Below are 12,355 nucleotides of genomic sequence, written 5' to 3' on the forward strand. Positions count from 1 at the left end.
CCATCTGTGTGAAAAGAACCACTTAAGAGGCACCTGATTGACTCAGTCAGTGGAGCATGTGATTCTTGATCTCAGAGTTATAAGTTCAAGCCCAGCACTGGGTGTAGAGATTACTTTAAAAAAGGGGGGGGCACCTGGGTGGCTCGGTCGTTAGGCGTCTGCTTTCAGCTCAGATCATGATCCCGGGGTCCTGGGATCAAGTCCTGCGTCGGGTTCCCTGCTTGGCGGGAGGCCTGCTTCTCTCTCTCCCACTCCCCCTGCTTGTGTTCCCTCTCTCGCTGTGTCTGTCAAATAAATAAAATCTTTAAAAAAAAAAAATTCTTAAAAAAATAAGAGCCACTTAAGAATATTGGCAAATGTCATCATTCCCCAAGACAAATCTCAGAGAGGATTAGAGAATAGGATTTAGCTCATCTCCCACTTTGTATCCTGAATCCAGATTCTGACCCCATTAACCCACTGTGCTTAATGAGTAAGTAATTATATTAGAAACAAAATATGGTAAGCCCACTAGTTAAAAAAAAATCACCCAAAGAATGTCCTGTATAACTAAATCAAATTAGATTCTTATCCAAACAGAGGTTTGAATGGGTAGGGGAAGATGGGAAAGGCTTAAAGGCAGTCCCCCTATAGTAGTCACCTTGTTTTACTGAGATAGTTTTGATGAGGACCTTGTCTGGAAGACCGAAATGGGTATTTTACCTTCTAGTAGTCTGAGAAAGCTTGTTCAGGTGCACTTAACTGTCTGGATTCTGTTTAGAGAAACTGAAGGCAGCAGGGATAAGCATACTTCCTGGAGGCCCCTAGACCTAGACAAGGTGGCTTCTGCCCCTGCCCCCCATTTCTATGGCCTTATTTGAGAGAATCCTGGATCCTTGTGTCAAGAGCCCAGCCAACCTGTGAAGAAAAGTTGGTCTTGTGGTATCCTCTGTGAATGATTTATTTGTTGGGTTTTTCTAAACTTTGTTTCAGTGGCATGAGTAAGGAATTGCCCAAATGTAAATCTACGGGACTTTGAAGACTTGGAGTCAGGCTTTGGTAGGCCTGTGTGCTTTAAAGTGATGGCCAGCAGCCCGCTCCTGAGCTGGAAACTGTACTATTGAAGATCAGTCTTTCTTGTGTGTGTGTGTGTCAGAGACATGATTGTCATGGAAATTTATTGTTGACTTGTATGGGGACAGCTGGTATCACACCTTTTTCTTCACCCTCTTAAATGTCAATATGTACTTAGAAAAATCAGTGAGAAATTTTCAGCTTCCCATTGTCAGGAAATAGAACTTAGATATTTCTTCTTAGATATTGTATCACCAAATGCTAAATCACCCACCCACAACAAGTAGTTACTGAACCTCTTGTTTTGTAGCCAACCAAGTAACATACAACTTGGCCACACACAGTTGTGGGAGAGTGCTGATGAATCCTTAGCATACCCGGGTAAGCGTGCATTTCTGAGCATTGTTAGAGCTAGATGTAGAAGATATTTCTTGCTTTCACATAGCCCACTTTCCTGCATACTCAGAAGGCTAAGGCTAGTTACCTTGACCACAGTTCTTATGCTTCAAGGACCACACGTCCCATGTCAGGTAGGAAGTAGGCATATGTCATTATTAATCACTACCTCTTTCTCTTGTGGTTGGGGGAATTAAGAGCTGAGATTCTTGGGTTCTTAAGTTCCATCCCTTTATTCATGTCATATAATCTGTTTCAGGCCTTAGAATACTCCCTGCCCCCCTTGGGATTTCATGGGGTTTTTTGTTTTTTCGTTTCTTACCTTTCACACTTGACAGTATCAGTCCTTGCTTGTGAGTCTGTTTCCATTCAACATGGTAGCAGAAATAGTCTCCTGTCACTGTTGATTAGATTCAGTCTTTTCACACCCTTTTAAAAACATTTCATCGGCATTAGAATCAATTTTTAAACCTTGTACCAAAAACTCTAATGATTAAAAAAAAAGTCTTCCCAGTAACATTGTTTCCCTCAGTCTAATCAAGAAAATTTTAAATGCAGAAGTTAGAAAATGGTGAATAATTACCACTGTTCCTGGAAGTCTCTGTGTTCCTTAGTAATTACGTGTTGTCATCTTTGGTTCTGCTTTCCTTGATAGTCCATCAGACTGAATGGTTGTCTTGGATTTAATGAAATTCAGTCCTAGCAGAAAACTGCTGTTGGGTCACAGACTCTGCAGCAGAGTGGTGATGCTGATGTGGGAATTGGGGATATTTAAATGCTTTGTATTGACAGAAGTCAGTTTTTGGTACATGTCATGTGGGCTTTTTTTTACAGAGGCTTTCTTAGCAATTAGACAGGAGCCAGTTGGGCTTGACAATGAAATGGGACAGCATGAGTTCTCATCAGGTTAGATGCTCTAAAACTTCTCTTCAGTACTCTTCTTTTTCTGCCTTGCTTAAGCTCAGGTTCCTTCTCTTTGGTTCAGAGCTCTGAACTTGGATATTCAAAGTCTATTTTTCCTCTACCATCCCTAAGCAATCCACATTTGGGGCTGGGTCTTTGCAGGGTGAGAAAGACTGGCAAAAATATGAGACTGCTCGGCGACTGAAAAAGTGCGTGGATAAGATCCGGAACCAGTATCGAGAAGACTGGAAGTCCAAAGAGATGAAAGTCCGGCAGAGGGCTGTAGCTCTGTACTTCATAGACAAGGTGAGCATCTCCCTGTCACGTTACCTCGTATGTTCAGCTTATTCAAGGTGTCCCCACCTTGTTTACTCCTCCGGGCCTTGTGTTAGAGCTGGAGGAGGACCGATCTCTGGTCCAGTAAGGAAGGTAGAAGTGGAGAGAGAGAGGCGTTTGGAGCATACTGCTCTCTGAATCTGAATCTGCAGGAAATACAGTGACATTTTCAAACTCTTTTTGACTATAAGCCACCAAAAAAATTTTATTTTTTAAATATAAAAAAAAATTTTATTTTACATCACGACCCAACACACATAAATATATTTGTGTGTAGCTGAAACAAAAGCTGCACAAAACAATGTTTAGACTTTCTATGAGCGGTGAATTCTGACGTTTTAATTTTGGTTTCTTGTCTTTTTTTTATAAAGGATGGTTATAACCCTTAAAATTGGTTAAACAATCCATTAATGTATCACAACTACAGTTTGAAGGACCATGCTCTAGAGATCAGTTTGTCAATGCCTTTTTGAAGATTCTGGTTTTTTCCCCCCAGTTTTACTCTGCCTAGCACAAATTCTGAATTGTCTCAAAAACTGAGCAAAATTAAGAGACTGTTGAGTTTGATTACTCAGAATAGGAAGAATACTCCTTCATTTGCTAATTTAAAAAAAAAAATCCCTATGATTCCCCATACTTCATTTAGAAGCAACAGTGTAGAATCCAGAATTCCCAAGTCTTTGCAGACTGATGCCCTGTCTACAGAGAGAGTTGGGAGACTTCTGATGTGGGTTTCCTTAGAGATCCTGTGAGATTCAAGTTTTTTCATTTGTTCTCATTTTTCCCTCTCTTCCTGGACAGCTTGCTCTGAGAGCAGGCAATGAGAAGGAGGAAGGAGAAACAGCGGACACCGTGGGGTGCTGCTCCCTTCGTGTGGAGCATATCAATCTGCACCCAGAGTTGGATGGTCAGGAATACGTGGTAGAGTTTGACTTTCTTGGGAAGGACTCAATCAGATATTATAACAAAGTCCCTGTTGAGAAACGAGTAAGTTACTGTGGCCTGTTGCTCTCTGGCCTTTTTTTTCCCTTTCATTCATTCAGCAAGCATTTATTGAGCGCTTTTTGTATGCTCTTCACTCCACTGGACATTAGGAAAATGGTTTGAAAGAGAGGGGAGAGGTGTTGTTGGGTGTCTTGTGGTACCTCCTTTTAGTCCCTGTCCCTTACCTCCCCCCCCCAATGCTACACCTTCCTGGGGATGGGGGGATGTGTCCTATAGTAATACTCAACAGAGCATGCTGTAGAGAGTTGGCCCTCATGGCAAATTTCAATATAAGACTTAACTCACCTTACTGTAATGATTCAGCCACGTTTCAGTATCCCCTGGTCATGTTGCACATCTGTCACGTTTGTAGCTTTTCTTCAACTTCTCCTCAACTCTTGACTGAGCAGAACAGTAGCCCTTTAGTCCCCAAATCTCTGAGCCTGTGCCAAAGAGGGCACTGCAACTCCACGTTTTCCCCCAAGTGTTGGGCTTGAACCAGAGACCTACAGGGTGCCGGGCCTCCATAATCCAGCCCTTTAACGGTCTGATGTTTAATCAGTCATTAAGGCTTTGCTGGCTCTGGCAGTGGTCCATACTAAATAAGGCTAAAGATACATGATAATGTAATAAGCTTAGATTGGGTTCCATCCCGGGGAGGTACGGGACATCATTAAGTCAGCTGACCCAATTGGAATATGAACAGCAGATTGAAGTATATATACATGTAAATTTATGAAGCTGATACTGTGCATATGTAAGGGAGTATCTCTATCCTTAGAAATTCTTAGGAAATACACAGATATTTGGGGTAAAGGGCTATTATATAATACAAGTACACATAAATGGTTCAGGACACAAATAGGTGTATACACACATGTATGTAGAGAGATGAGGCAGACATGTACTGTGCAAATGGTGAATAATGTATAAAATGTTAATGGTTGGTGAATCTGGTAAAGGATGTGAGTATGTCTTGGGCTTTTTTATTTTCCAAGTTTTTGTAAGCTTGCAATTATTTCCAAAGTAAAGGCTTTTTAAATAATAGGTTCTACTTATTTCCTTTAGGTTTTTAAGAACTTACAGCTATTTATGGAGAACAAACAGCCTGAGGATGATCTTTTTGATAGACTCAATGTGAGTGGACAGAGTGCACTGGGTTGAAGGAGGGGCCCAGCCAGAGCCTCCTCACAAGCTCCTAAAGGAGAGGTTTGCCTGGCGGTGACTTGGACTAAACACTCTTCCTCCTGTAGGCACGCAGTAAATCCATGCCCAAAGCCCTGAGACAGGTGGACAAACCCTGCCTTTTATTCTCTTCTGGCTCTTGCAGAGTCTTCTTCTCTTGGCTGGATGCCCAGCCACCTCTGCTGGAGACTGAAGGCCTTTCCCTGATATCTTATCAGGGAAGATCTTAATAGGGAAGGACAACTTTGCTTTATTGGCCTGCTTAAGATTAAAGTACTTCATAGGGAGGTATCATGCAAACCTGTTTTGGAATTCTTTTCACTCGTTTTTTTTTTTTTTTTTTTAAATTCCCACTGGCAGGACCATAAACTTGGCAAAATTGAGATTACACTGGCATAAATGTCCTAGAGCTTGCCAGAAGGGGCAGAGTGGTATGGCTTTTGCCTAAATCCCAATATCCTCTCTCTGCTTTGTCTCCTCCAGACTGGTATTCTAAATAAGCATCTTCAGGATCTCATGGAGGGCTTGACAGCCAAAGTATTCCGTACATACAATGCCTCCATCACGCTACAGCAACAGCTAAAAGAACTCACAGCCCGTAAGTACTGCTTGGTCAGATGGGCCTGTATCCTTCCTGGTGTGTACATTGCCCTTGCTCAGCTAAGTCCTAGATCCATTCTGCTTTTTCTCCTTAACTTTATGACTAGAAACTTTTTCTTCTATAGCTCTAGGCTTAGGTGTATAAACATAAAATCAGTGCAGTTTCCCCCTTCCTACCCCAACTTCAAGATTAATTTTCATGGAATGCTGACAGGAGCTTTTTACCTGCTCTGAAAATGCCTACATTTGATGTTTTATATGTATGTTATTTGAAAACTCACAGGGTGAAGACTTAGTGCTGTGATGTTGGTTAAATTGGAAAGAATAAGGTTGTCAAGGTTAATTTTTAAAAATAGCACGCACACACAAAGAAATAAGAGCACATCCTTCCCCTGCGGTTTCTGTCATTTTTCCCCCCTTAAGATACTAGGTAATATTCTTCTAAAGACTAGGTGCAGAAGTAAAATCAAGATCCACAAACTTTTTTTCCTAGAGCCCAGTCATTGCTAAATTCCCCCTGTCCTCTGTAAGTATGTCAGGTGGCCTTACAATATGAGCTGGAAAATCCAAAGAGGATATTTTGAGGACTGGTATTTTAGGGTGGGATAAAGGATGCCATGTGAGTTTAAGTTTTCTTTCTAAAACAGATAACTGCCTTGTGGTTTTAAAATGTAAAGCTTGTGATCCTTTTGTCTTACCCTCCTCTACAGACCTTTTCTGTCCCAATTCCACATTTTCTTCAGGCTACGTTAGGTGGCTAGGTAGGGGAGGCAGCCTTTGAGACAAGCAGATGATGATTCTTGACTCATAGGTTTTGACCTTGTGTCTTGGGAGAACGTGATCATCAGAGTGAGATGGGCCTGGCAAAGTCATGAGGAAGAGAGCTGGGAAGCATGTTGTGTATTCTCCTCGTGTATACATACTGTTTGACCCTCCCTGTTTCTTTCTTCACAGCGGATGAGAACATCCCAGCAAAGATCCTATCTTAAACCGTGCCAACCGAGCTGTTGCAATTCTTTGTAACCATCAGAGGGCACCACCCAAAACTTTTGAGAAGTCCATGATGAACTTGCAGTCTAAGGTATTGTGGGTCTGGATGGAGGGGTAGGAAAATTAAGGGAACCCCATATACTGTGGATAGATAATTTGCAAACGAGGCCTTCTGAGCTGTGATATGAGGCGGCCAGTTCTAGGTCTGTTCTGGAAGACAGGTCCATGCTAGATAGACAAATGGAAATATACTAGGAGTTAGCTCTGATCAAGATACTGAGTATCAGGTACCCATTGTTTAGAAAATCTCCATTCTGTGAACAGAAGTACTGCACTGGCCACTTCCTGTTTTGAAAAACTAAGTTGATGTACCTTCTTTGAAATATTGCTAACTATTGTCCTTATTATAAATGAGGATAATGGATATAAAGAGAGTCTTTACAATTTCTTGCCATAGCCCAGAAATACGATTTCCAAATTAGATTGTTTCAAATTGAAAAGATGATGAAACAATGATCTTTAATTGCCCCCTTATCCTAGCACAACTATTTTTATTTTTACACATTCCACATGAATCTTTTTTATGTAGCTCATCATCAAACATCTGTTGAATACTGCTTTGTGCCAGAGTTGCTGCCCTAGAGGGAGGACTGACATGCAAACAAGTAGATGCTGTTCCTCCTCCATGTGCCTCTCCTCCTATGACTCTGCCTGGTACTGCACTTGTAAGCCACAAGGCACGAAACATTGGGTGGTTGGCATTTCTGTGTTAGCAGTGGCTACATAACCTATTCCAATGCACTAACTCGTAATAGAATTTGCAATATTTCACTTTAGAGCAGACACACAGGGTCACAAAGGACCAATTATCTTGAAATATACTTACCAAATAAATTTTAAAGTCTGTGATGTGCTTCCTTATTAAGTAAGATCTTAAGATGGGTTGATAATGACTGTAAATCTCAAGCGTAGTAATGGATATGTAAATGATGCTTCAAGGTTTCTGTCACAATTACAGTGATATGGAAATATCTGTACATATATTGGTGGTGAAGTCCTAGGTACTACTGGTGTTACTAAGGTTTGTTGCCCACAGTCATAATTGAAGAAGAAATGGTGAATTTCAAATAGAGGTTAGTGAACTTACAGATGCAATTCTTTTCTATCCACATTCACAGAATTCTGTACTAGGACATATGGAGTTTAAAATGGTTACTATACAGTAAGGCTACATACATTTCCAGGTCCACCATGTTTTCCTTCTATTGAAATTTCTTTAAGATAAATACCCAGTAGTAGTACATCTGGGTCAAAAAATATCCACAACCTACAGTTCATGCTACAGGAGCCATCTGGTTTTCCTGAAGGGGGATGCACATGTGCACAGTAAATGAATATACATCCCTAGGCCTCTCAGGTCCTTAGACCATATGGTTGGCAGGCAAAGAACCCTATAGACCACCCTTCCTAGCAGCTCCCATTTGCTGCCACTCTGTTAAAGGGTCTTCTGGTATCATTTACTCTTCCCATGTTGTTATTCCAAGCCAGAAATTAAAAGCTTGAATATTCAGGTGCTGTTTACCCAATTCAGGCTACTCCTCCCTGGAGCATGAGGAGTTATTTTGTTGATCTTACTCTGGAACCACTGTTTGGGCAGCCCAGGCTGCCTGCCAGACGAGCCCTCCAAGCCCAGGAACCCTCTCCTGTGTGCCCACATAGCAAACACATGCCCCTGTTTGCCAAGTGAATCAATGGAGTCTTTGATGCTTTGAGAGAATTTGAAACAGCCTGCCAATTTAGCATCCACAGAAATGGTTAAAAGATTGTGGTTTGTTACATTTCTAGCCTGAGAAGAATCTGGGTAGTGGTGTTTGTGATACTTTTGTGTATAGAATCCGTTCCTTCAGCTTGACTTTGGACAACATAGATGTTGGAAGTAAGCCATTTATAGTAAAATGCATTTAATGATTCTCTCACAATGGTGGCCTCTGTTTCTAGTCTTGGGCTGTGTATACCTAACAGACAGTTCTAGCCTGAGAGTAACAGCCCCATGTGTGTTGAATCAGGCAAGTATTTATTTACGCCGCAAAGGTTCCCTTGACCTCGCAGGTTAGCAAGGCAATAGCACGTCCGAGGTTCTGCCCCCCAGCAGTATGAGCTGACTGGTTCAGGCTCTGGTTTTGTGGTGTTGCCTGCTGCTGTCCTTAAGCAGAAACGAAAAACTTGGGTTTTCTGGAGGTATTTCAAGGGTTCTATAAGCAAGAAAGGCTGGAATTGCCCTTGTTTTCTTCCTTTATAGAAAGCGCTCCATAGCCAAAAATGTTTTCAGACCTCTGTTTTTGAGTGATAACTACTTCAATTTCCTTGCCGTCTCAGCTCTCTCTTTTAAAAACAGAATGCCAGAGCCAAGCCATGCATAGGTTTGAACAGACTGGCTGAGCTGTTTGCTTCCTGGGTATTTCAGTTGCCATTTTTAAGTCCCTTAGGTACTCTACTCAGCGTATACTTTTTTCTTGAGAAGCTGGCAGCTCCTTCCCAGAGCACTGGCAGAATCTGAGTAATGAGCTGGGTTCAGTAGATGCAAGGATCCTGTCTCAGCTTCATAAAGAGTTCTCTCCTGTAGTATTCTTAGAATGAAACTACACCCTGGCACAGGATCCATTCGACAAACAGTTTTCATTTGTGGCCCTCCTCCCAGGTGTCTAAAGCCAACATGTCCTCTGATTGAAAGATTAGCACATTCCCAGTCCTGGCACGTTCTTTTAACCCGAGCTTCTGCATTAAGGGGGCCCTGGGTCACTCCCTGTAGAAGGATCACTTATTTCTTGAAGGGTCAGCAAAGAACATAAATGGCCAAATAGCAGTTGAATTCAGCAGTCACTGTACATCTCCCCTGTGCCTTCCAGAAGCCACCGCTGGGGGTTTTTTACCTGGCACACCACTGACAGCCTGCCTGCCGAGACAACTTTTAGGTTTCATCTCTGGTGGAGCCTGTCTTTTTTCTCTCTGGGCTGATTTTCTTAAACCTTACTGTTCTTCCTCACCTAGATTGATGCCAAGAAGGAACAGTTAGCAGATGCCCGGAGAGACCTAAAAAGTGCTAAGGCTGATGCCAAGGTCCTAAAGGATGCAAAGACCAAGAAGTATGTACCTGGTGTTGTGCAAAGCTGGGGTTTGGTTGACAGAAAAATGGGGACAGTATCAGAGGCCCCGGGGCCCCAGCCTTTCTGGGGTTTCTGAGTGGTGTCTTTTGGAAATCTCTGTATTTAGGGCTTTCCTGTTTTTGCTGCCCCTGCATGGCAGGGTGGGGTTGCAGTGTTCTTGTCCCAGATGCTAGGCCTGGTTCTTGAATGACTTCCATTCTTCCAGGGTGGTAGAGTCAAAGAAGAAGGCTGTGCAGAGACTGGAGGAGCAGTTAATGAAGCTCGAAGTTCAGGCCACAGACCGAGAAGAGAATAAACAAATTGCTTTGGGAACCTCCAAACTCAATTATCTGGATCCGAGGATCACAGTGGCTTGGTAAGCACTGAGCCCTTCTTGAGTTCCTGCTGCTGGCTTGAAAAGGAGAACGGGAGGGAGGGAGTTGAGGAGCACTGTTGGCCTTCATATGCCATTCCTGCACTTCACACTTTGAGTCCTTTGGGAAACCTCTGCCTTTCTACTATGCGTACTACAAATGCACTAGAACATGCTGAATGGCACTAAATGGTCAATAATGTTATACTGCCTTGGAATGTATTTATGTCTGTTTTTAAAAGGCAGTTGCAGCCCCTACCTCTGTGGAACTTGAGAACAGGAATGGGAATTCTTAGCCCTTATTAAAGGAAAACTATAAAAGAGCCGATCTGTCTGCACTCGAACTTTAAAAAAAATTTTTTTTACAAGCAAAGGAGGAAAGGAACAAGCAGAAAAAAATAAAAATGAGAATATAGATCTCAGCAACCTACAGAAAGAGTTAGAGGAAGCTTACAACAAAGACGATAAATTCTCTATTATTTGTGTCCCCTCTTGCCCCACACAGTCCTAAAATGACATCCAAAATAAGCGGGCTTTTTATTTTTTGAAGATGCTTATTAATTGAGTTGTTCTAAGCTTAGGTGGAAGAATCCATCTCTCTGGCACCTGCTCCTCTGTGTCAGGGGTTCCACTCAGCTCTTGCACCCTTTCTGCCCTTTCTGTTGGGTGCTAGAGGTTAGGTTAGCTTGAGGGGCAGTATGCACAGTGGTTAAGAGCATGAACTCAAGCCAGACAGCTAGGTTACAGTTTTCAGCTCCATGCTCTGTAGCTGCATGAGAATGTAAGCAAATTACTCAACTCTCTCTCTTAGTTATTTTCACGTGTACCTTTTTCATTAGTACATTTGTATTAACATCAACTTTAGAGGTCACGCTCATGATTTAAATGACACATGATGCTCTTAGAATATGTCCTGCACACCCTTAAAATTCATTCTCACCAGATGGACATGAAGGAGGCACATTCAAGCCCCCTACCCTGGGTCCGAGCTGTTGCTCCCTGAGACACTAATCCCCTTCTTTCTCCTTTGTGTGCAGGTGCAAGAAGTGGGGGGTCCCAATTGAGAAAATTTACAACAAAACCCAGCGGGAGAAGTTTGCCTGGGCTATCGACATGGCTGATGAGGACTACGAGTTCTAGCCAGTCTTGAGGGGCAGGGTTCTGTGAAAAGGAACAGTGTGGTTTGGGGAAGATGGATAAACTGTGAGCCTTGCTAACCCTCACACCTGAGGGAGAGAGGCGGCAAGTCTTAACAAACCAACATCTTTGAGAAAAGATAAACCTGGAGATATTATAAGGGAGAGCTGAGCCAGTTGTCCTATGGACAACTTATTTAAAAATATTTCAGATATCAAAATTCTAGCTGTATGATTTGTTTTGAATTTTGTTTTTATTTTCGAGAGGGCAAGTGGATGGGAATTTGTCAGAGTTCTGCCAGACAAATTCACTGTTTCACTGAAGCATTTGGATTCTCTTAGCTACTGTATACGAAGTCCGATTATATTGGTGCGTTTTTACAGTTAGGGTTTTGCAATAACTTCTATATTTTAATAGAAATGAATTCCTAAACTCCCTCCCCTTTCCCCCATTTCAGGAATTTAAAATTAAGTAGAACAAAAACCCAACGCACCTGTTAGTGAGAGTTGTCACTGTTGTCATGGGAATCAATTGTCATTAAACTTGAAGCAGTCGTGACATCGGCAGTGTTTTGGTTCAGACACCTGTTCACAGAAAAGCATGATGGGAAAATATTTCCTGACTTGAGTGTTCCTTTTTAAATGTGAATTTTTATTTCTTTTTAATTATTTTAAAATATTTAAACCTTTTCTTGATCTTAAAGATCGTGTAGATTGGGGTTGGGGAGGGATGAGGGGTTGAGTGAGTCTAAGGATAATGAAATAATCAGTGACTGAAACCATTTTCCCATCATTCTTTGTTCTGAGCATTCTCTGTACTCTCAGATATCCATTTTTCATTTTAAACCTAGTCTTTCACTTGAAAGATTTTATTGTGTAAAAAGTTCCACAAGTCAATAATTTAGAGGAAAATGAGTATTTGGTCCAAAAAAGGAAAAATAATCAAGAATTTAGGGCTTTTATTTTTTCTTTTGTAATTGTGTAAAAAATGGAAAAAAAACATAAAAAGCAGAATTTTAATGTGAAGACATTTTTTGCTATAATCATTAGTTTTAGAGGCATTGTTAGTTTAGTGTGTGTGCAGAGTCCATTTCCCACATCTTTCCTCAAGTATCTTCTATTTTTATCATGAATTCCCTTTTAATCAACTGTAGGTTATTTAAAATAAATTCCTACAACTTAACGGAAACCTAGTGTCTGCCTCTTTGTTACCCAGAGTCCCTGGCCTGACTGGGGCTACAGGGCTGGGACTCCCG

At 41.7% G+C, this 12,355-nt stretch overlaps 1 protein-coding gene across 1 annotated transcript in view; it reads left to right on the forward strand.

Annotated features, from left to right (window-relative positions):
• Nucleotides 1–12,282, forward strand: part of TOP1 (DNA topoisomerase I) — a 90,420-nt gene extending 78,138 nt beyond the window's left edge. Inside the window, 9 exon segments of the mRNA XM_027623695.2 lie at nucleotides 2,515–2,658; nucleotides 3,490–3,675; nucleotides 4,741–4,809; nucleotides 5,341–5,455; nucleotides 6,412–6,441; nucleotides 6,444–6,538; nucleotides 9,496–9,590; nucleotides 9,817–9,966; nucleotides 11,001–12,282. Coding sequence (XP_027479496.2) covers nucleotides 2,515–2,658; nucleotides 3,490–3,675; nucleotides 4,741–4,809; nucleotides 5,341–5,455; nucleotides 6,412–6,441; nucleotides 6,444–6,538; nucleotides 9,496–9,590; nucleotides 9,817–9,966; nucleotides 11,001–11,103 — 987 coding nt within the window. The 3' untranslated portion in view covers nucleotides 11,104–12,282.
• The last annotated feature ends 73 nt before the right edge of the window (nucleotides 12,283–12,355 follow it).

Source organism: Zalophus californianus, chromosome 8, assembly GCF_009762305.2.
Source record: "Zalophus californianus isolate mZalCal1 chromosome 8, mZalCal1.pri.v2, whole genome shotgun sequence".
Lineage (NCBI taxonomy): Eukaryota > Metazoa > Chordata > Mammalia > Carnivora > Otariidae > Zalophus > Zalophus californianus.